This window comes from Patiria miniata, unplaced genomic scaffold (assembly GCF_015706575.1).
Source record: "Patiria miniata isolate m_02_andy unplaced genomic scaffold, ASM1570657v1 HiC_scaffold_20, whole genome shotgun sequence".
Classification (NCBI taxonomy): domain Eukaryota; kingdom Metazoa; phylum Echinodermata; class Asteroidea; order Valvatida; family Asterinidae; genus Patiria; species Patiria miniata.
In genome coordinates, this window is record NW_024037059.1 from 31,656,249 (window position 1) to 31,681,881 (window position 25,633).

Sequence of the window (25,633 nt, forward strand, 5' to 3'; positions counted from 1 at the left end):
GATGCAACAGTGTTTTGTCTGAAATTTACGCAATTTCTTAACATTTTTATGTGACTATAGATTGTTTATGATTAATTTGAACGTTAATTATGGCAATACTAAAACATTTTCATGTGATTTTAAGTGTTTATAGTGTATTTCGAGTAATTCTTGGGAATTTGGCAGATTTTTGATCGATCTGACAGATTTTTGAAGTACATTTAGCAGAATTTGGCCATGACCTTACGGTCACCCTGCATGCCGGCCCGGCCCTTGTCCATGTGTAGACGAGTCATGCTACTGCTAGTCGTGCCAGTGTGCGTTGATTGAATTTTCAAAAAATACTTGGAAGTGACTGCCGCTGTGAGATTGTACTATTTTATTTATAATGGCGACCGAATATCTAAGTGAAAAACACCTTCGGGGATTTGACAAATACAAGGTAAAATTGATTACAAGGCCTGGGGAGTCTAACTGTGTTCCCGTTTTGGTTGATCTTGGCATGCATGCATTGGTCCCAAGTAAACGTAAAGTCCGATGTGTATCAGAGTTATAGGGAATGTTTTATAGTCGTACAGCAGCGTAAACTATAATTGGGACTGCAAAATAAAAAGATTGCCATGGCCCAACTGTAGATGGGTCCCACCAATAGCAAATTTCAGTACTAGTTCCAAGTAAAGTCAGACGTCTATCACTGAGTATCAGCAGATCAGAGCTGTAGGGAATGTTTTATAGTTGTATAAATGTACATCAATGTAAACTACAGTTGGGACACCGCAAAATAAAAAGATTGGAGTGGCCCAACTATAGATGGGCCCCCTTGATGACTCCCAACTATAGTTGGGCCAGCCCAACTGTGGTGCTACAGTTGGGACCAATACGTTGGGGCGTAACAATGACACTGCATGCCAAGATCAACCAAAACAGAAACCAAAACGTGCTGCTGTCATTGACAGCAGCACGCCAGCAGCATGATCATGCATATGGAATTCCATTAGTACTGCCATTTCCGCGTTGCAAGTGGGCCCTTGGGGCCGTAGCCGTTTACGCCGTCAACGGCGCATTGTCGCGTCGTGCCGTTGCATTGTCGCGTCGTGCTGTCGCATAGTAGCGTCGCATAGTCGCGTCGTACCGTTGCGTCGTACCGTCGCATAGTTTCGTACTGTTTGTATAGGGCCATCGCATAGTCGCGTCGTGCCGTCGCATTGTCGCGTCGTGCCGTCGCATTGTCGCGTCGTGCCGTCGCATAGTCGCGTCGTACCGTCGCCTCGTCGCATTGTAACTGAAATATCCAGTGTTTCGAGCATAGTATGAGGCACCATGTGTAAATAAACTATTTAACAAAATTATTTATATATAATTCATTAGTTATTATATAATTCAGTTTTTCGGCTTATTTAGGCTTATTTATTTATATATTTATGCATTATTTACATATCTTAAATTTATTCTCGGACAACTATATATAAAAAAATGTTTGGCAGTTTGCATTATATGTAAATAAATTATTTGCCACTGCATTATTTACATATAATTTTTTTTGCAACATAAATTTTTACAATTTTTTTTTTGCAATCCATAATTATTTATATATTTTTTGGGTAACATTTATTTACAAATAATTGTTTGCAAACTATTACTACTATTACTGTAATAGGGCGACAGGTTTTGCGAACTCCGTCCACAATAGGGCGATACACCTTATTGAGGCGACAAAATAACTGTCGCTTTTTTATGAAAACGACCCTTAGGACAAGGAATTTTGCTGTCGCTAACCATCTAGATCGATTCCTCATGGTCCAATTAGTATAAATACTAAATTCCGTGGAAAAAACATAAGGTAAACTTGGGTAAGGTGACAGTTTAGGTGTAAGTCTATGGGAAAGTCACCCTATTGGGGCGAAAAGAGTAATGATTATAATTATTATTATATAATTCATTATTAATTATATAATAAATAATGAATTATATAATAAATAATGAGTTATATGATAAATAATGAATTATATAATAAATAATTATAGTTTGCAAACAATTATTTGTAAATAAATATGTTGCCAAAAAATATATAAATAATTAAAGTTTGCAAAAAATTATATATAAATAATAAGGTTGCAAATAAATTATATATAAATAATTTATTTATTTATTTATATATATATTTCTTATTTCAACTGGGTGGCCCTTTCAGTGGAATCAACTGGTTTCCCATGGGTCCCAGCATACATAAAAGACAATAAACAAAACAAACAATCAATCGACATTAAAAATACACATTCACAAAAAAATCACATAAATTTTAAAAGTCATCAAGCATAAGAAATAAAGACCCTCCCAAAGCAATAACCAGAAGCATTAATTGTAATTTACATATAAAAAAAACCATAAATATGCATCTCAATGTAACGAAAGATAAAACTGACGACATATGACGTATAAAAAGATTGACATCTTAAAAAATCCACTTATGGTTATGTATGCACATATGAACCCTCCCAAAAACAAATTACCAGAAGCATTAAGTTGTTTTGGTGGTATTGAGAGAGAGTCTGTTTGATTTATTCGTTCCATGTATGAGTTGAGAATTTTGTTTATTTGATTAACATCTTTATCAGAATAAAAAATTGCAGTATCGTCTGCATACATGACTATTTTAGAATGGTGGCAAATCGTTGATAAAAATGGAAAATAGCAATGGTCCAAGTATTGTGCCTTGAGGTACACCAAATTCAATGCAGTGAGAGGCATCTGATACAATTTCACTTTTTTTGGTGACTTGTTTTCTCCCTGATAAGTACGACCGGAACCTGCAGTCCAGCTCCAGACCACAGACACCAATACTAAGAAGCTTTTTAAGAAGTATGGTGTGATTGACCGTGTCAAAAGCCTTCTTAAGGTCTAGGAAGACTGCACCTCAAGCCTGCGAGAACGGGGGGTGCTGTGGGTGCTGCAGCACCCCCAACTTTTTGGATTGGGGTGCTGAAATATGCTTCAGCACCCCCTACTCCCGGGCAAAAATGTGTTCCAGCCAGCAGTGTTCTACGACGTTGAAATTGCGCCGCTGCGCTATACATTATGCTTGCTTTACTAATATCTCCTTCGTTTTGTTCGTTTCTAGTTTTGCCCCGGCTAAGCGCGGCGCTTTGAACGTCTAGCACTAAGTAACACTGTAAAATATCAGGAGGAGGTATTTTGTAAATCTTCAGGCAGTGCAGAATCGATATTTCTCTCAATGTATCTAAAATCATGACATGTCTATGATATTTCCGCCATTATGGAAGTTGCGAAAAGTAGTTTGAAAAAAAAATTGTAAATAATTATGTTGCAAAAACAAATTATATATAAATAATGCAGTGGCAAATTAATTTATTTAGGCCTACATAATTATAATGCATATAATGCAAACTGCCAAACAATTATTTATATATAATTGTCCGAGAAGAAATTAATGATATGTAAATAATGCATTATACATTAAAAAAATCAGCCTAAATAAGCCGAAAAACTGAATTATATAATAAATAAAGACTTATATATAAATGATTTTGTTAAATAATTTATTTACACATGGCGCCTCATACTATGCTCGAAACACTGGATATTTCAGTTAAAATGCGACGGCACGACGCGACGGCATGATGCGATGGCACGACGCGACAATGCGACGGCACGACGCGACTATGCGCCGTTGACGGCGTAAACGGCTAAAGCCCCAAGCACCATTGCCCCACTTGCGACGCGGAAATGGCAGTAATGGAATTCCATACATGCATGATCAGGATGATGATGTACTTCATGATCATTAGACCATCGTAGCCTACTGGCCATGACGTTCACTGGTTCAGGTTTTAAAACCTCTGACTCTGTGTATTGAAAAAGAAATCTACAATTGCTTTTGCGGTAATTTTCAGAACTGGATGGATTTACATCATGTAGGGGATTAGTAATAATTTAGCCTATTTTTATAGTGAATATTATTTGTTAAATTGAATTGATTGAAGTTTCCTGTTCATAGTCTGGTTCCCAGACACCTGTCCCCACTTAAAGTTGAAATGGAGCAATTTATCAGGCATGAGAATCTTCCTGTTTAAAGGTATAGTCCATCATTTGCAGTCATCCGAAAAGTAACTGGCGTAATTATTGTTGAAAAACAAACTTGGTTGAAAAATAGTAAGGGGACTAAACTCCCTGTGAAATTATTCTTTCTGGGAAGCTGTCATTTTGAAGTAATCAACGAAAGAAGGCATTTCCAACGGTGATTCTTAAGAAGCACCGTAGGAAAATTTAAATTAGTAGTTCGTTTTGTTATTCAGCGCAGCGCGCACAAGTATTGGAACGACGCACACGCGCACGCGGTTGTTATAATTCGTCGGATCAGTGCGCGACGTCGCGTATAGCTGCAATTCAAAACAATTCAAAACATGATTCAGTAACTTTGGATTTGAAATTGAGATCTTAGAATGCTGTTTTTCTCGGAATGTACAGCTGAAGCTTAGCTGAAATTTCATCAGGTTAGTTGCTCAGTATCTTTTATTAGATTTTGAACTCTTTTGTTGCTTCAAACGAACAAAATGCACAAATTACAAATGATGGACTGTAGCTTTAAACATGGAGTAAGAAATTATATAAACAACGATATCCCTGGATCACATCCAGTCGTTGACATTATGGAACAGTCTGCCAGAGAAAGTGGTCCAAGCTCCATCTCTCATTTCTTTTGAAAACAGCCTCAATAATGTTTGGAAATTCCACAGCTGTAAATTTACCCCAATATATTAATTTTTATGTGTACTTCATCAACTTCTTTTCTCTTTTGTTGACTCAATTCTGCAACCACATGCCCTCTTTAAGTTAAGATTAGACTTATTTGACCAAGATTTGATGGGTCATTATTAGTCCTAGGCCTCAATTCGACCCTTAATCACAAGCAAAAACAAGCAAGAAAGCAAGATTTATAGAGGTCGAGGAATTGTAAGGTCAGGGAACCAGTCTAGAAGGCACCCGTTCATAGATGTCATGGATGTGTAAATATTGATTGCAAACAAAATTCAGAATTTCAGACTAACTAAATATAGTAAATTGGGCTAGTATTTGAAACACAGCCAGTCTTTCTTCCAACGCTGGTCAGGCGACCAGCATTGGAAAATGATTTTTAAAAAAATTCAATTTTTCTTGTAAATGTCAGCACACCGGGTGCCATGATTTAACAAGATGCTTTAGATTGTCATTCAATAACAGTCCGGTAAGGTATTTCATTAGAATTTGGTAGTTTTGTTTTACGATGTTTGCAAATGATGTTTATTCCCTTTATAAGAAGGCCCACTACTCAAAAAAGAAAATTATTTATTAATATTACTCTTGTTTAACCTTGTTGAAGAAGAAAGACTGTTGCATCCTGATGCCACTTTTTTCATCAAATATTATGTATGAAACTCAATGAAGCAGCTTGTTGCAAAGAATCCACACGTTGTTACATGATGGTTCATTTACTGAATTTGATCTACATGCATCTGCTGTTTGTTTCCCCATTTGTGTAATGCACAGTACAATGCCAAGGATACCTCACCCCTGTCCATCTACGTTATGCACCCTTTCTGGAACAGTGTTGTCAAGGTATGTTCAGTAATATACATTTGTCTCAGCCTGCACATATCATTAATTGTACCAGGTTTTACCTTTAGTTCAGTTTCATACCAATCATCTTAACTTCATGTGAGACAAAGGATTAATTATTGTATTCAGTAATGCATTTGTATTAGTTGGAAAATGTCTTTGACTTGTCCTGTATGAAGTCATTTCTCTAACTGTTGTGTGAACGCCTTTTCACACTTTGTCTCAACATGGGTCACTGTATCAAGTACATGTAGCTAACCTAGTCCCATTGAACACATGTACATGTACATGTAGGTAAGGAATGCTGTTTACACTTACATTGTACACGTGTGTGCATGGGTGAGCCGTAGATTTGGGATTTTCTGCTATCTGTCCATTTTTCAATAATTTAGTATTCGATTATTCGAAACTGCACTTCACCCAATATTTGTATACATATATTGGGCTTGGTCTGGTAGTGAGGTACCTTAGTGAAAAAATCGTGACACAGTGGACAAAAGCACCATTTTTTCACCAAAGCATCTCCATGGTATACCTTTTCGAAAAAAAGACGGACGCAAAAAATTGGATGATGGGAAGAGCATGTATGACGTCATTATGACGTCATCAGCTAATTATTACCAAAAAAAAAATATAAATTAATAATAATCTTCAGAACTACAAGCATTACAACAACAAATGTGGTATCAAATTAAAGGGGACAGCAAGCTCTTTCATTTGAGTGGTATGTCATGGGGTGGAATATAGTTAAGGGTGATTTTGTGGGTCAAAAAAAACCTTTTTTGGTCAAAAGACATGTTTTTAGGCTAAAATCATGGATTTTGGGTAGTCACATTGACACTTTGTTTAAACATGCAAACAGTATGTGGTATTGTGAGATGTTGTTTTTAAGTTTGAGAGAAAAGTTCAAATTCTATGCCAGAGTTTTTGTAATTAATTAATTATTAGTATCATAAATATGTTTAAACTTGTTCCAAAGATAAGCGGAAAAGTGAGGCATCTTATAGCGAACTACATTAGTAACAAAAATGCTAAGGATCGTTACATGGTATTTAAAAGCACCATTTTTTTCACCAAAGCTTTGGCAATGTGTTACGATCAAAAATAGGGTAGGATGTAAAAAATCAGATGACAGGAAGGGTACTTTATGACGTAATAATGACGTCACAATATACTACCAAGTTTGTACAGTAATTAATTGTAGAAAATAAGGTCGTGAAGCGTTGTGATGAGATTCCAAGTAATTAATTTGACATTTTGAGGGTCAGGGAATTGAAGAGTGATATAAGAAGTGACATTTGAAAATAGTGACGTCACTGCATCAGCAAATCAGCTTATTGTTACTTAAAAGTATTGTTACTTAAAAGTAACGGCTCCTTGAATTTGTTTTGACCATTTACTATAGCTGGAAGACGTAACATTCTTATATGTGTTGTATATTACGGGTAATGAGGTATGGGTTAGGAGCCAGACAGAAAGGAACGTGGTAACCTAAAATAGATTAACAGAGTGGCCGGAAATGGTGATGATACGTCTTTTAACAATGTATTACAAACGGGGGCTCGATAGTCCGAAGGTCCAATAGTCCGAAGGTTCGATAGTTCAAATGCACAAAATTTCCATAAGGGGGGTTGTTAGTCCGTAAATTGAAATAAGGTTCGTTAATCCGAACATTTGATGCAATAGTCCGAAGGTTCATTAATCCGAAGGTTCATCAGTCTGAAGGTTTATTTATCCAAAGGTTCGATAGTCCGAATTTAGAATAAGGGTAATCAGTCCAAAGGTTCAATAGTCCGAAACGAAAATAACAAGCCCGCGGGAACGGGGGGTGCTGTGGGTGCTGCAGCACCCCCAACTTTTTGGATTGGGGTGCTGAAATATGCTTCAGCACCCTCTACTCCCGGGCAAAAATGTGTTCCAGCCAGCAGTGTTCTATGACGTTGAAATTGCGCCGCTGCGCTATACATTATGCTTGCTCTAAAAATATCTCCCTCGTTTTGTTCATTTCTAGTTTTGCCGCGGCTTAGCGCGGCGCTTCGAACGTCTAGCACAAAGTAACACTGTAAAATATCAGGAGGAGGTATTTTCTAAATTTTCAGGCAGTGCAGAATCGATATGTCTCTCAATGTATCTAAAATCATGACATGTCTATGATATTCCCGCCATTATGGAAGCTTTGACCCGAAAAAAATAACCTTTTCCATGACAATGGTGGCAAAGTTGATTATGCTTGTCACGATTTTTTTCATTCAATCTTTCAATAGGGGCAAAGTTCATACCTTTCCCCTGAAGGTTTTTCTTTTCATTTAAAAATTTCATTGACGTTGCTAGCTAGCTAGCGCTTCGAACGTCTAGCACAAAGTAACACTGTAAAATATCAGGAGGAGGTATTTTCTAAATTTTCAGGCAGTGCAGAATTGATATTTCTCTCAATGTATCTAAAATCATGACATGTCTATGATATTTCCGCCATTATGGAAGCTTTGACCAGAAAAAATAACCTTTTCCATGACAATGGTGGCAAAGTTGATTATGCTTGCCACGATTTTTTTCTTTCAATAGGGGCAAAGTTCATACCTTTCCCCTGAAGGTTTTTCTTTTCATTTAAAAGTTTGATTGACGTTGCTAGCATTCTGTACTCAACATTAACAAATATCAAGGTTCACACACATCCCAACCTAACAGGAGTGGGATGGGCTTCCATTGAAACTAGTTCCAGTGTAGTTTCGTTTTAATAAAAAAGCTATTCATGTGTTACCCTTTGCAAGTTTTTCCTCATAAAAACTCAGTAGACCGATAAATCCTTGCCTAGCCCCAAACTTTCCACATACCGATCATAAACATAAAGATGCATTTGGTCTGTTAGTCTTTTATATTTGCCATTCCCTGTAACAAACAAATAACACTGCAAATGTATCAAGAGCTACATCGTTTAGGCCTATGTGAATATTTTTATGAACAGAAATTCACCCGCTTCCAGTGGAACCATTTTGTTTTAACTTGAACCAAAAAACACCCTTTCGGGTTTTATAAGTTTAAGTATATACTTCAGTATATTTCATCACAGTGCATCCAGAATCCAACATTTTCAGGGGCCTTAAAGCAGGCCCCTGGCCCTGTGGCCTCACACCGTAAGGGCTCGGAAAAAAAAAAAACATACACGACAGAATTTACTAAATGTAAGAAAGCAGCCTAGCAACAATAATATTTACGTGCGATGTCATGCATAATGATACAATTCTTTGTCCAGAATTAAATGGAACAAAGAATGGAGATAAAAAATACAGGGTTTTCGACTTTTCAGTACATTAGAAACGTCATAAGAGCAACAGTATATTCTAAACAAAAAAGTAAAATAAATTTTCTTTATAATCTCAAAAAAACCTTTGCTAAAAAAGTCATATGAAAGTGGCCAGGAATCGCCTCATATTGCACCACAGAGCATCCATATTCCAAAGCTTTTAGGGGCCCTTTAAGCCAGCCGTAAGGGCTTTGTGCTCCGCGTTCGCATTAATTTTGTCCGTCCTTTAGAAATTCCAGCACCCCCTGGCAAAACTTTGTTCCAGCGGGCTTGAAAATAAGATTCAATAGTCCGAAGGTTCGATAGTCTGAATTGACAATAAGGTTCGATAGTCCGAAAAGACTCTATGATGGTCCGATGGTCCGAATCGACAGTAAGGTCCGATAGTCCGAATCAACAGTAAGGTCCGATAGTCCGAAGAGTCATACTGACGAACCGTATTGCCCATTCGGACAATCGAACCTTATTCTCAATTCGGACTATCGAACCTTTTTCTCAATTCGGACTATCAAACCCTATCGTCTATTCGGACTATCGAACCTTCGAATTAATTAACCGTATTCTATGTTCGGACTAATGGGACCTTCGGACTATCGAACCTTCGGATTATCGAACCTTCGGATTATCGAACCTTCGGACTATTGAACCTTCGGACTAACGAACCTTTGGACTATTGAACCTTCGGACTAACGAACCTTTGGACTAATGACCCTTCGGACTAGAGAACCTTCGTACTATCGGGCTGTAACCATTACAAACACAATACCAGTGCAGCAAGTCATGTCCTGCAGTTTGTAAAGGTTTTTAGTTTGGGACGTGAAAAAGACAAACAATTATCCATGATGCACAAGTGTGTTTCTCGATTAAATACACCATCCTTGTCGTTGATGGACCGTCTATCCTATTGAAGTATCCATCAGACATCATCTTCTGTGTGACACGGGCAGAGCATCTCTGAAGGTCCACTGTGTGAGTAGTTTATCCTTTCTTGTTTCCACAAAGCTGGATTGCGACTGAGATCGTGCAAATAAATAATCTTTAAATAAGCTTCATCTGTAGTCTTGTTTATTAATTATTAGAGATTTTGGTAAAAATGAACAGAAGTCTTTGTAGAAATTGTAGATATAATTCATCTTGCGTAAAATATACCTTTGCAAGTTGACAAACTTCCACAAAACGTATTATTTTGCAACATTCGAACGTATAATTGGTTTGAACATTCTACCTTTTTATTGCTTATGTGAACTGTTACTATCGTATTTCAGGACAGTCATCATGGATTGGACTGCTTGCATTATCTGCATGCAAACTACACCAGAAAAACTACGTTGTCCACAAAAAGGTTTAAATTGTAACGCCGGAGAAGTATATGCTCAATTCCTGGCTAATGTTGAAGGGTTTAGGGCAATAAATGCATTGCCAGTTGATGTAGAATACGGAGCCGAAGGGACAGTAGAAACTTTTGTGGAAAATAATGCCTCGTGGCATCATTCCTGAGGTAACATTTATGAGATAATCATGACGTAAGACATTGCATTTTAACGAATCATTGATCACAACAGGGGATAGGAGCGAGAGTCAAATGTACATGTACATACATGTTTAATTTAATACATTAAATTAGAAAACATCCCTCATTTTATCAAACTATTTGTATTTAAATCTTTTAAAGAACTAAGAACAAAATTGGTAACTGCACTGCTTTCCTTGATCTCAGAAACGTATATTAAATGTAAAAAAAAACGATCCATGGCTTATTCCTAACTAATATCTCAATTTTAATGTATAAGTGTGTAATAATTAGCCGATGACGTCATAATGATGTAATAAATGGCCCTTCCCATCATCCAATTTTTGTATCCTACCTTTTTTTCGAAAAGGTAAATAATGGAGATGCTTTGGTGTGAAAATGGTGCTTTTGTCCACCCGTGTCACGATTTTATCACTATTAAAGGTACCTCACTTTTGCGCTTATCTTTGGAACAAGTTTAAACATTTAAGATACTAATAATCAATTACAAAAAATCTTTTGGCATAGAATTTGAGCCTTTCTCTCTGACTTAAAAACAACATCTCACAATACCACATACTGTTTGCATGTTAAAACTAGGTGTCAAAGTGACTACCCAAAATCCATGATTTTAGCCGAAAAAACAGGTCTTTTGACCAAAAAGGGGTTTTTTTGACCCACAAAATCACCCTCAACTATATTCCATCCCAATGACATACCACTCAAATGAAAGATCTTGTTGTCCCCTTTAATTTGATACCAAATTTGTTGTTGAGATGCTTGCAGTTCTGAAGATTATTATTAATTTATATTTTTTCATGTAATAATTAGCTGATGACGTCATAATGACGTCATACATGCCCTTTCCATCATCCAATTTTTTGCGTCTGTCTTTTTTTCGAAAAGGTATACCATGGAGATGCTTTGGTGAAAAAATGGTGCTTTTGTCCACTGTGTAACGATCCTTAGCATTTTTGTTACTAATGTACCTCACTATGGTAGGTATGTTGCCTGACTAGGCAGGCTTGGTCTGGTAGGTATGTTGCCTGACTAGGCATGCTTGGTCTGGTAGGTATGTTGCCTGACTAGGCAGGCTTGGTCTGGTAGGTATGTTGCCTGACTAGGCAGGCTTGGTCTGGTAGGTATGTTGCCTGACTAGGCAGGCTTGGTCTGGTAGGTATGTTGCCTGACTAGGCAGGCTTGGTCGGGTAGGTATGTTGCCTGACTTGGCAGGCTTGGTCGGGTAGGTATGTTGCCTGACTAGGCAGGCTTGGTCTGGTAGGTATGTTGCCTGACTAGGCAGGCTTGGTCGGGTAGGTATGTTGCCTGACTAGGCAGGCTTGGTCGGGTAGGTATGTTACCTGACTAGGCAGGCTTGGTCTGGTAGGTATGTTTCCTGACTAGGCAGGCTTGGTCTGGTAGGTATGTTGCCTGACTAGGCAGGCTTGGTCTGGTAGGTATGTTGCCTGACTAGGCAGGCTTGGTCGGGTAGGTATGTTGCCTGACTAGGCAGGCTTGGTCTGGTAGGTATGTTGCCTGACTAGGCAGGCTTGGTCTGGTAGGTATGTTGCCTGACTAGGCAGGCTTGGTCGGGTAGGTATGTTGCCTGACTAGGCAGGCTTGGTCTGGTAGGTATGTTGCCCGACTAGGCAGGCTTGGTCTGGTAGGTATGTTGCCCGACTAGGCAGGCTTGGTCTGGTAGGTATGTTGCCTGACTAGGCAGGCTTGGTCTGGTAGGTATGTTGCCTGACTAGGCAGGCTTGGTCTGGTAGGTATGTTGCCTGACTAGGCAGGCTTGGTCGGGTAGGTATGTTGCCTGACTTGGCAGGCTTGGTCTGGTAGGTATGTTGCCTGACTAGGCAGGCTTGGTCTGGTAGGTATGTTGCCTGACTAGGCATGCTTGGTCTGGTAGGTATGTTGCCTGACTAGGCAGGCTTGGTCTGGTAGGTATGTTGCCTGACTAGGCAGGCTTGGTCTGGTAGGTATGTTGCCTGACTAGGCAGGCTTGGTCTGGTAGGTATGTTGCCTGACTAGGCAGGCTTGGTCGGGTAGGTATGTTGCCTGACTTGGCAGGCTTGGTCGGGTAGGTATGTTGCCTGACTAGGCAGGCTTGGTCTGGTAGGTATGTTGCCTGACTAGGCAGGCTTGGTCGGGTAGGTATGTTGCCTGACTAGGCAGGCTTGGTCGGGTAGGTATGTTGCCTGACTAGGCAGGCTTGGTCTGGTAGGTATGTTGCCTGACTAGGCAGGCTTGGTCTGGTAGGTATGTTGCCTGACTAGGCAGGCTTGGTCGGGTAGGTATGTTGCCTGACTAGGCAGGCTTGGTCGGGTAGGTATGTTGCCTGACTAGGCAGGCTTGGTCTGGTAGGTATGTTGCCTGACTAGGCAGGCTTGGTCGGGTAGGTATGTTGCCTGACTAGGCAGGCTTGGTCGGGTAGGTATGTTGCCTGACTAGGCAGGCTTGGTCGGGTAGGTATGTTGCCTGACTAGGCAGGCTTGGTCGGGTAGGGATGTTGCCTGACTAGGCAGGCTTGGTCTGGTAGGTATGTTGCCTGACTAGGCAGGCTTGGTCTGGTAGGTATGTTGCCCGACTAGGCAGGCTTGGTTGGGTAGGTATGTTGCCTGACTAGGCAGGCTTGGTCTGGTAGGTATGTTGCCTGACTAGGCAGGCTTGGTCTGGTAGGTATGTTGCCTGACTAGGCAGGCTTGGTCTGGTAGGTATGTTGCCTGACTAGGCAGGCTTGGTCGGGTAGGTATGTTGCCTGACTAGGCAGGCTTGGTCGGGTAGGTATGTTGCCTGACTAGGCAGGCTTGGTCTGGTAGGTATGTTGCCTGACTAGGCAGGCTTGGTCTGGTAGGTATGTTGCCTGACTAGGCAGGCTTGGTCGGGTAGGTATGTTGCCTGACTAGGCAGGCTTGGTCGGGTAGGTATGTTGCCTGACTAGGCAGGCTTGGTCTGGTAGGTATGTTGCCTGACTAGGCAGGCTTGGTCGGGTAGGTATGTTGCCTGACTAGGCAGGCTTGGTCGGGTAGGTATGTTGCCTGACTAGGCAGGCTTGGTCTGGTAGGTATGTTGCCTGACTAGGCAGGCTTGGTCTGGTAGGTATGTTGCCTGACTAGGCAGGCTTGGTCGGGTAGGTATGTTGCCTGACTAGGCAGGCTTGGTCTGGTAGGTATGTTGCCTGACTAGGCAGGCTTGGTCGGGTAGGTATGTTGCCTGACTAGGCAGGCTTGGTCTGGTAGGTATGTTGCCTGACTAGGCAGGCTTGGTCGGGTAGGTATGTTGCCTGACTAGGCAGGCTTGGTCGGGTAGGTATGTTGCCTGACTAGGCAGGCTTGGTCTGGTAGGTATGTTGCCTGACTAGGCAGGCTTGGTCTGGTAGGTATGTTGCCTGACTAGGCAGGCTTGGTCGGGTAGGTATGTTGCCTGACTAGGCAGGCTTGGTCTGGTAGGTATGTTGCCTGACTAGGCAGGCTTGGTCTGGTAGGTATGTTGCCTGACTAGGCAGGCTTGGTCGGGTAGGTATGTTGCCTGACTAGGCAGGCTTGGTCTGGTAGGTATGTTGCCTGACTAGGCAGGCTTGGTCTGGTAGGTATGTTGCCTGACTAGGCAGGCTTGGTTGGGGTAGGTATGTTGCCTGACTAGGCAGGCTTGGTCGGGTAGGTATGTTGCCTGACTAGGCAGGCTTGGTCTGGTAGGTATGTTGCCTGACTAGGCAGGCTTGGTCTGGTAGGTATGTTGCCTGACTAGGCAGGCTTGGTCGGGTAGGTATGTTGCCTGACTAGGCAGGCTTGGTCGGGTAGGTATGTTGCCTGACTAGGCAGGCTTGGTCGGGTAGGTATGTTGCCTGACTAGGCAGGCTTGGTCGGGTAGGTATGTTGACTGACTGCTGTTCTTGATTTCTCTTTGCAGATTTTTCCAGATTGGTTTGCACCCAACCTGATGACCTTCTTGGGCTTCCTGATACTTGTCCTCAGCTTCATCCTCCTGTCACTTGCTGACTGGTCATATTACGCCTCTAGTCGTACTTACCCACAACACCCACCTGTCTCCAACCTGGTGTTTTTGATAATTGGAGTTGGGCTGTTTGTAGCTCACACACTCGGTAGGTTTTAGGCTTTGGATGAATTTCAGTCGTCAACTGCAGCCAATTTCACAAAACAGTGCGTAATTTACGCCATGCACAGGACTTATGCAACAAATTTATTGCGCAGCTGCGCAATAATCTTACGAACAATTTCATGAAACTTGGCTCAGCTGCACAATGTTTTAATTAAAATCTAAACATCTTGGACGAGGATAATAACAGCATTTACGATGGCTGTTTGTTCACGTAACAGTCGTTGTATCACCTCTGCCCACCATGTTGAAAATATTTTTGACCGACTTTCTTCCGAGTCGTGCGGCAACTCTAAAACTCTGTCACAAGTAAAATAGCAGTTATTTAACTTCAAACACAAAGCTAAATAAAAGTGTCAGAAATTGAAACTTAAAAAATCTGCCGTGTGCTTCTAAAACTTAACAAAAGTTGAGATTGCCTAGCACTTTGTGACAGTGGTACAGAGGAAATCACTCAAATTGGTACATGTGTTCCTTTTTTATTTTTCCCTCGCGTTGTTTTTATGTTAACGTATTTGCATGTTCTATACATTCGTTCAGATGGAATTGATGGCAAGCAAGCAAGACGCACTAATTCCAGTTCACCATTAGGAGAGTTGTTTGATCATGGCAGTGATAGTGTTATCTCATGCCTACTCCCTATTGGGGTCTATTCTATATTTGGCCGAGATGAGAAAGATTATGGTGCCAACATATTGCTGTTATACCTCATCGTGTGTGTAATCTCTGCAACATTTTACATCTCACACTGGGAGAAATATCTAACTGGTGTCATGTTTCTGCCATGGGCCTATGATTTCAGTCAACTGGTAAGTAGTCATCAATGTATCCAGAAACGTCTTACAGATTTCAGACCAACACCGCGTTCCCACTTGAATTGGAAAAAGGTGGATCAAGATCCGGCATTTTGGTGTGATCGTTATCTTACCACAACGAAATCACAAGTCGCGTTCCCGCTTATGCTTGGTCAACCTTTAAAAACAAAAACGTTGGGTCTGAAAGGTCACTGAGTTCGGTATTACGCATGTGCTAGCTTGCTGAGCACACGCTCTGGTGGGAGTGCGAGTGTTGCATGCTAGGACGGGTCAATACACCGACATAAATGACGCAAATAGGCTAACTGGTGAAATTGAACAGCGCTGCTCATTGTGTGACGTCACATTTGCGCGGCAGAAACCAATGCATCGATAAGGGATTCCCCAATTATGAAGCTTCTCATTGGTTAAAAATGGTCACATGATGTACTATGACATCATTTTCCTACTTTCTATAATCAATACTACAGATTTGTCACCTCTGTACGTACCGCATTATCGGCACTATTCTCATCACATACTCGTAAGCTTTTCTATGATTCTGTGCCAAAGTGACGTGTTTGGTGTGTGTTCGCTCTACACTAACACAGAGTTATTTATGGATGGTAAAATTTCACGAATTAAAAAGGTTTAGAAAGGGACGAATACGCAACGAAAGTTCAGCGGTTGTTTATTGTGCATGTTGTGCACGTTGGAATTTTTCACATGAGCTACATGCCTAAAATGTGTTTCTTCGTTCATAAGACCGCACAATTTTCGCGCCACTCAAGCACCGGGCGGATGTTTACAGGTCAAATTGCCGCATCAGATCCACCTGTTGCATTCCCATTTGATCGTGATCCGTCACTTGCCGGATCTGATCCACCAATTAGGGAATCTGTATCCTAGTCCAGAGGTGGATCAAGAAAGGTGGATCTGATCCTGATCCACCTTATCGGTTAGCGTTCCCACTACACACAGTTGCCGGATCTGATCCACCAATTGGGGGATCTGTATCCTAGTCCAGAGGTGGATCAAGAAAGGTGGATCTGATCCTGATCCACATTATAACGGTTAGCGTTCCCACTACACACAATTGCCGGATCTGATCCACCAATTGGGGGATCTGATCCGGCAATTTGGCAAAAGGTGGATCAGATCCCCCACTTGGTGGATCTTGTGGGAAGGGGGTCCAACTTGTCTCCTGTTATTGTTGGTTTTCAAATGTTTCATCGGAATGATTGGAAAAAAGTGTACTTGTAAGCTGACACAGGGAAAATGTAAATACGTGGCCCTCTTTTTCAAATTAGTTTCCAGATCAGCTTCTCTATAAGTTGAGGAATTTAAGGGAGCAATTGACTTAAAATACATTGTAGAATAACATCTGTCTTGTGATAAGGTTCGAAATAATGAATTGGATAAGTGGTGAACATTAAATTTGATTATTTTTTTATTTAACCATGTTACCTTACCAACTCCATCAAAATCCACCCCCCCCCCCCATCTTGGGAGATTTTGGCAGATAAGCCATGTGCCCAAGTCCATCAATATGCACTAGTACCAGTGATGGATTTCAACGGCTTTGGTCCTAAAGCAGCATGTCAAATGGAATGGCATACTTCCACTACCCTGAGACTCAAACCATATACCAATGCATAGAGAATCTTGTTAGAAGAAAAATGAAACCAAGATGGTCTGATTCGGTCTAGTAGTTTTTGTTCTAGAGCCTATTTTGTGAAGCAAGGTGGGGTCATTTTTGGCCCGATGAATTACTAAACCGCGCCCGGGAATTTGACTTACATTGTAATTGATAGCGGGATTGTTATGTTATAATACCCACATGAAAGAAGTGTGCTTCACAAAATAACATCTGCAGCAAAAACTACCGGACCGAATCTGAATATTCTGGTATCATAATTCTTCTATAAGGATTCTCCGTCAATTGGTACATGTGGTTTGAGTCTCAAGGTAGCGGAAGTATGTCGTTGGTTTTTTTTGGTTTTTTTGTGTGTGTGTTTTTTTGACCACCCTGTATAACCTGTTCTGTCTTAGTATTCAGTAATTATTTTCATTGCATACCCAGGACATGTACATGTATACATACATGTACAGCTTGACACAGGTTCATATTGATGGTAGTTGTTTCTTTATATTTCTGTTGCAGGCTTTGGTAGTTATCTACATAATAACTAGCATCTTTGGCTATGAGATTTGGAAGGGTACCTATGCCTTTGGCTTTGAGTTTAGATACTTGTTCGTTTTAACCACTATGGGTGAGTTAACATCTTAATTACAAAGTTAATGATTCATGCTTTCTGAAAAATAGCTTGAACTGGGTCCTTCAAAATGAGTTTCATACAAGAGAACAGAAAGAGCTTTGGGTATTTCATTAAAAAAATTACAACAACAATGTTTCAGCAATCAAAACAAACCTTCAAAACCAATGTAGAATCAGTCACTAATGGGGATGTTATACTTTACATTTATAAATCAGGCCATTCACAATGCAGTGCGCCACCAAGAGTTTGCCATGGAGAGTCCATTTACGGTCGACAAAACATGGCCCATTTGAATGAGTGTCAGTAGACAACTTTGTTATAGATTGTTTATATATAGATAATAGATAATTTGTTATAGATTGGGCATGGCGTTCTGCCGCCTTACAAAAATCACCATATATAGAAAATGGCAAACAGAAACTTGAATCATACGCTTACAAAACTAAGGACCGGAAAAACGAACAGTTTCAAATGTCCCGCATTACGAATTTGTCAACAATCTCCCGCAATGCACTGGCAAAAATTAACCCTCCGTGGCAAACTCTTGGTGGCGCACTGGATTGTGAATCACCCGAAATTGACACAAGTAATTCATTCTTTTTATCTTGTGTTCCACATACAGGTGGTTCTGTAGTTCTTTCCTTGCCAAATACCATCTGGAACATTTATGTGTAAGTTGTGAAAAGCATGGGATGATTTCAATGCTGAGTTCAGAGTGCTTTCATTACTTCGGGATAGAGGCTTTAGGTTTGCTTTTAGTGTGAACAAATGACTATGATGTGATTCTTACATTGAATACTTGCTTTTATTATTTTGTCATAGGTAATACAATTTGTACCCTTTGGTAAAAGTGGTTAAAAAAGGTAAAGGTCCCATAGCCGTTACTGGCCGTAGGGGCAGTGGGATGTTGGAGGTTCACTGTGTCTTGGGCGCGGCATATGAGTGGCAGTGCCCAGTCCTCTCCTCTCGCCGTCTTACCTTCCCTGAACGAAGCAGGTACCCATTTTACTGCTGGGTCGTCAGAGAGAGTTTTCCAGGTTTTGACCCAAATGGGATTCGAACCGCCAACCTTCCACTCCATAGCCCCATGCTCTAACTGCTTGGCTAAGAGGCCTCTAAAGAGTGTTTGCACATTCATAAAACAAGAAAGAAACCTCAGTGATTTGATAAGTGTGAAAGCTTGATTGACCACTAAGCACGAGTGTTATCAATGGCATACATAATATATTGTATTGGATATGATTGCCCACAGATCCTACAGAGATGGCACAGGCAAGAACCGTTCATTCTTTCATGCTGTGGAGCCTGCTATTCCAGCTGTGTTGCTGTTCGTTGTAGCTTCCTTGTGGGCCTTTCTGTCTCCCACTGATATTCTACAGTTGGAACCCAGAATCTTCTGCCTTACTGTCGGCATCATCATGTCTAACATATGTGTAAGTGTCAGCCAAAGAATGGATCTGAGCAGATTATGTACCGGTATATTAAGAGTCCTTTTCACAGCAGAGCCTCTCAACCAGGGCTGAACTCAACCCTGGGCAAACCCAGTGTCGGCCCGGGTTGAATTTTTTTTATTTTTCAAACCCGTGTTCAACCCCGCATCATTTCACACATACACTGAGGGTATTTTACTTGGATACTACCAAGAGTTTCAACCCGAGTTGAAAATGTCAACCTGGTCTAGAGCAGGGTTGAGTTCTACCCGGGGTGGCTAGATCAATCTCAGGGTTGGCGCAGGGTTGAACATTTTCAAGTGTGAAATGCTGCATGTTTTCAACCCGCGTCAACCCTGAGATTTGTCTAGTGTGAAATGGCCTTGCGGGATTATTTAGTGACTTAATAATTTTGCGATTCGAGGCAGAACTTATATAGTTTGTGTAAAAATCACAACTTAGTTGGCTTCAGATGGTAATGTTACTTGGTTTGGTATACTTATTACTTAGTTTCAAAAAGACTTTGAAGATATGTACACGCGCTATGTTGACAAGACATTTATCTCTAGGCATGCTGCTAAGGAGAGCAGTTCTCCCAGCAAAAAGTTAAGAACAAGTGTTTAACCAGTGCCCCGTATTCAGGAGTCGGCCATGTTGAATTGAAAGTGAGGTAAAATCTTCATTTTTGAAACTTGCGCCAGAGAAATGAAAGCAAGTACATTACAAAATAATTCCAGTCTGCTTTAATGAATAATTAAAAATTTGTAATTAAACATTCCCTAATGTTTTAAGCCAGATTTAAAAAAAAATGAAAGTAAAATAGTTAAGGCTACATAAATAGTCTGGTGCCATCCCATTCAACAGCTAACAATTGATGAAATGCATTCAGGGAACGCAAGAATTGCCACCTTGTGAATAAGGTCCATTACTGTAACCTGCCAAACCACCCTACCTTTTACGTTGTTTGACTGCCCCACCGCAATGGTTTCACAGATTAATTAGGAAATCAATACATTGTAATTAATACAATATGTAATACAGGTGCTAATTGGTTAAGCAAAATGCTAATGAATCCCCCTTGTTTGTGTTTTGTCACTTGTCTTGTAGTGTCATCTAATTATTAGCCAGATGACAGAGACCAGAGCCAAGTGTTTCAATTGGTTACTAGTGCCATTGATGATCGTAGCCACTCTATCTGTAAGCACTAACCTGGGATCATTGGAGCTGTATCTCCTGTACTGCCTGGCAGCTGTTGCACTGATCTTACATTTTCACTATGCATGTAGTGTGGTAAGTACACTTTTAACCTTTCGCTCGTGCCCCCGCCCGGCAAACAGGGCACTGGGATGGGCTGATGAGCTTCAAAGTATCTTATGAAGGAAGTGGGGATGGCATTCTGGGTATCTTATCATGACCTATTATGAAGACATCTGGCTGCAGCTGTTTAAGACCGCGGTTAGCTAATGCGTGCAAATGCTATCCGAAAACTTTCCCATACAAATGCACACATTCCATACCAGATGTGATTTTGTTTTCATTGCGGACCATGTGGACAAATTTTTGGAGCGTCACATAATATGCAATTTGACCCATCGTGAATTCGAAACGAAGCCTGAGCAAGTGACGTGAATTGAAAATTTATAAAACAGTTAAGTTTTACAGATTTTCCTACATTATTACGCTTGTCAAAAATAAAATTCCTGAATGGGAATAAAAGAGTGATTACTCGGTCCTAACGGCCGTTTAGAACCTTGCACAGTCGTGGCCGTGATGACTTGCAGGTCACGCAAAATCTGTCCAATTAGAGCGTGAATCCATCAGCCCTTCCCAGTGTCCTGTTTGCAGGGCAGGGGGTATGAGCAAATTTTAACCCTCCAATGCAAACCTTCATTCTGTGCAAAGTTGTCCTTTCAGTCAAAATCAACCCAGTGACTGTTTTTAATGATTAAGAGCTCCCAGCCTACATAAGGCAGGATTGACTGGCTGTGCTTGTTTATGTAACTTGATAAAGCTATGCTTTGACTGTAGATGTGATAATTAGTTGCAGTGTTGTAGATCTCGAGACCGGTCTCGGTCTCGAGACCACTTTTTGCTGGTCTCGGTCTCGATCTCAGGAGCTGTGGTCTCGGTCTTGGTCTCGGTCTCGGTCCCCTTTGGTCTCGATATTTTGGCTGGTCTCGAGTCGAGACCAGCCAAAATGTTCAAATTTGAGTCGCGCACAAAAAGCAAAGCAAGTACCGATTTATGCAATAAGGGCCAACCATTTTCGGGGATTGAATAGTTTATTAGCCCACCCCTGTGGACGTTAACTTAAGTATTTTTTTATTTTTAAAATAAATGAGGTGCTCCAAATTAGTGACATTTTCGACCCCAATCTTCTCTTTAATTTGGGATAGTATTTTGGAGAAAGGGTACATTTTTCTACCTGATTTTCCAGCAATGAATTCACACACTCTTACCAGTTACCACTTGCTGTTGCCATGAGAGTGAATGATAAGACTCGATTGGCTGGCTGCTCATTTGAAGTACCCCATTATTCCTCAAAAAGCAAAATACCAGTCAGAAAAAAATCCATATCTGGCTACCACCTCTCAACTTCAGGGTCTACATGTACAAGTCTATATTCCATGACTGAAATTTTTAAAAATAAATCAATGTTTTCTTGCTCCAAATTGTTTTTTTGAAATCAGGTTTACAAGGAGGTCCAATCCGTTAGTAGTCATAGCTGAAACCAAGGGGCTGGCTCTGGAGTATAGGGTCCGAGTTCCTATAACAGATGAAACATCTACCTTTAACTTTTTACTTTTGTCAACTTTCAACATTGCAAAAAACTAGCAAAAATTGTCGTACTCCTAAGTTAGAGTTTCTTCATCAGATTTACACTTTATAGTAGTTAAACAATATTTTACAAAGGGATATTTTTAAAAAAGTGGCAACAATATATGGAGTTCATCAAATTAGGTTTTGCCCATGTTTAAATTAGGTTGTTTCCAATTTTTGTAATTAATTGTGACAATAACAAATTCTGTTGCCATGTTGTAATTTATGGTTGGAAGCAAACATTAAGAGCACTCGCACGACACAATTAAGCAGGTACAAGTGATTCCTAGCTTTCAATCACTTCCTTCACATCCCCATCAACATCATCATCTCAAGGACAGACTGTTCAGCTGTAATTAGTGTCTTGTTGTTTATTTAGATTATTGTTATTTATTATCAGCGGTCTCGGTCTCGGTCTCGGTCTCGGACCATTTCGGTCTCGGTCCGCCTTGAAGGGGTTGGTCTCGGTCTCGGTCTCGCAGCCTCAGGTCTCGGTCTTGGTCTTGGTCTCGGACTATCCGGTCTCGACTACAACACTGATTAGTTGTGCCTGCCACTTGCCTGCTTTTGTCTGTTGACTGAATTTGACAAGTCACAGTGCTAGCTTGAAATATGACCCGACTGTTGGTGACTAGCCTGTGTTGAAGACATGGCAGGGGAGATTATTAATTTTTTTACAGAGCGATCCGTTCAGAATTATTAAAGTCAAAATCATTTATCATTTCAACACATACAAGCCCACATTTGTCTTAAAGCTTGGTGAACCCCGACATTTACCTCCTTGCATCCTTAAAGTTTGTCTGTATTAAGGTCCCAGTCAATACATTTTGGTATCAAAATGTGTCGAAAGTTGACATGGCTGCTGAAGATGATGGCCGTGTGACGTACAGTGTGTTTGTTTGTGGCCCATCTCCAATAAACATTCAACAGAGGGCGCCATATCCAAAAACTTGATTCTCACTACAATTAACCATCCATAAATTACAAAGGATATTGGTTGTTGCCGGTCAGGAGGAGATCAAACTCACAATAGACCATTAACCAATATTTTGTTTTCTTCTAGGTGGTTCAGCTGGCAGACCATTTTAATATCTACGTCTTCTCACTTGAGAAACGTTCTCCCAAGGCTGCAAGAGTCTCCAATGGCACCAAATAATGGCAGTTTGCTAGCAGTGGCCCAATGAGAGCTAATCAGTCATGGGTGGATCATTGACAAGCTTGATAGGCCAAATAGTACTCTAGTAAGAAACCAACACTGTGCTGTATGTACATTGTATTCACACCCATGAGACAAAGCTCATGCTAAGTTTGTTGAGTTTGAGTCCATTGTGCATTTATATGGCCATGTACAAATGCACATGTTATTTATAGTTGACTCCCGGTAGTACTGAATTGGTAACAACAAAAACCTTCAGACCAGTCTGAATTGTGCACATGCCTATATGGGGAGAAAAATCACCAAACAAGAACACATGCAGACAGCACAAAAACAGCGGTTAAGACAAACATTTTTATCAACCCAGTTTCATGCAAACCCCTTTCACAAAATGAACTACAAGCCTTCTTTGAATTCATTTTGAGAGTAATGAGTCATATATGCAGTAATGAGTTATGATTATTTATGATCATTTTTTTATTTAAATACTTAACTTAATGTAAGTAAAACACAACTACATAAATTATAAATAATAATCTATAAATTGCTCTGTTTAGTTTTAAATGGAGTCAGGGAACCAGACTATAGGAAAATGATTGTTTTTCTTGGTTTTTATAGCATCTACGAACCCAAAACGTCAAAAAGGTCAGTGTAACAAAATTTGCTATATATTACCAACCCCCCAAATCCATCCATTTCTGAAAATAATAGCAAAAGCAAATGATGTATATTCCCTTTAAACCTCCCTCTCTCAGTGACAAGCTGTAGAGTAGTGAGTAACTCTAACAGGTTACAGTTAACAGGTCTGTAAACTGGCCTCATGTTGGTACAATTGACAGGTTAAAAAGGCTGCTACACAATCTGTACAAGTATTAATGGGCAACCTATCTATCAAATCACTTCAACAGACTTCAACAGACTTTGACGGTTTAATCCGTATAGGGATTTCTGGTTGTTGATGACCAGCCTGTACCAAGGCTATTGAGAGAGGTAGGGGTTAGATTTTTGACGGTTTGTGGTAGTTATAATAATTAGAGGAGGATTGATGAATTATCAAGTGTCAATGGTAGTGTATTATGCTTTCTCCATTTTTTTTATATTGTATTCCCAATTTAGTGTAGAACTTCATGGTACCAGGTATTGATAAGATTAAACTTGCTATAACCATAAAGACATGGTGCTTCTCATGACAAACCTCGGTCAAGTTTAATATGTAATCACATTGTGTGTGTACGTCTATTGGTAAAGCATGGAATGGGCATGTAACCTGATAAATTGCTCTGAAATTCATTGTTATTTAAGATATGTATGTATTTGACATTGATGTCATTGCTGTTTTGCAGCAACAAAGCTTGAGGGATGGCAATGCTAGACTGAGTTTAGTCCCAGCAGTCATGACAGTCTTCGGCTGCTCCAACTCACTTGTCTGGAGGTACTGTGTAGATCTTTGACAATAAGCCATTAGTGAGTGACCTATACCCTTTGGGATTTACATTTGAAAAACCTCTGGTACACTGACTTGCTCAGAATGCTTGGCACATTTTAACTTTGAATTCTCCAGACCAAAGACATTGTTGCTATTAAATCACATGATACGCGGCAAGCTCTTGCATAGTTCGTAAGAGACGATCAGCATCAATACATTGTTCACAATGGGTGAGAATGGCACAAAGACACCAGACCATGCCGGAGCTGGTGGTTGCTAGCATAAGGCTGGCCCCGAATCTTTGGACGAGAGAATGCAAAGTTAAACATGCAAAGCATGGGATTAAGTCAGCATTCCAGATTGTATTGCAAATGGCTCATTACAGGCAAGTAGGAACATGATGATAATGAACAAAGGAGCGGTTCTGAACAGCTGTTTGAACACAGATCATGAACAGCCTCAGACACTGCATGCTGAAGTATGAATCGCTGTGTTGCCATTGTCAATGTTCACTTTGTTTGCTACCGTATATTTATTATGTAATTTTAATAATTAGAAATAAGGTAAAGAAAAGTGTAATGTTCACTCATGTTTTGCCACATATGTAATGACCGTGGTGGTATGAAACTTGTGTACAAAAGTGGTGACCCATTGTTTATGGTGGGCTTTGTTAACTATTGGTGGGGAGTGTGGCCTAGTGGTTAGGGTTCGTGACTCATGATCAGAGGGTCAGGGGTTCGAATCCAGCGGCTGGTAATATGTTGGGCAGGCCACTTCACCCCACTTGCCTCTCTCCACCCAGGAGTATAAATGGGTACCGGCATTAGCTGGGGAGTAACCTGGGATGGACTAGCATCCCATCCCGGGGGAGTAGAAATATTCTCTGTTGTTGCATGCTACTGAAATTGGAGATAAACGCCGGCCTGATGGACCACATTGGCTCAAGACAGACTTTACTCTTTTTTTTACTTGTTATTAAATATTAATCAGATCAACATTGCTTTCTTCTTTATAATCAATGCTTTTGCAGATGTTTGAACTAGCAATGTTGCCTGTGTATGTACCCAACTTGTTCATTCAAGTGTTGTAGCTCTATCACACTCGATCCAAAGCACTTAAATATTTGCCAAAAGTTACTCCTATTCTACATGTACACATATACACAAAGTTCCGTTAAATGAGGAGTTACTGTTGTTCACAAAAGTT

The 25,633-nt window shown here is 40.4% G+C and overlaps 1 protein-coding gene across 1 annotated transcript; it reads left to right on the forward strand.

Moving 5' to 3' along the window:
* Positions 1 to 265: 265 nt before the first annotated feature.
* LOC119728669 (ethanolaminephosphotransferase 1-like) lies at positions 266 to 24,970 on the forward strand. Its single transcript, XM_038200981.1, has 9 exons — positions 266 to 421; positions 5,524 to 5,592; positions 14,316 to 14,508; positions 15,063 to 15,331; positions 17,481 to 17,589; positions 18,218 to 18,266; positions 18,848 to 19,028; positions 20,133 to 20,315; positions 22,909 to 24,970. Exons 1-9 carry the CDS (start codon positions 368 to 370, stop codon positions 22,999 to 23,001), a joined length of 1,200 nt encoding a protein of 399 aa, XP_038056909.1. The 5' UTR covers positions 266 to 367; the 3' UTR covers positions 23,002 to 24,970.
* Positions 24,971 to 25,633: the final 663 nt, after the last annotated feature.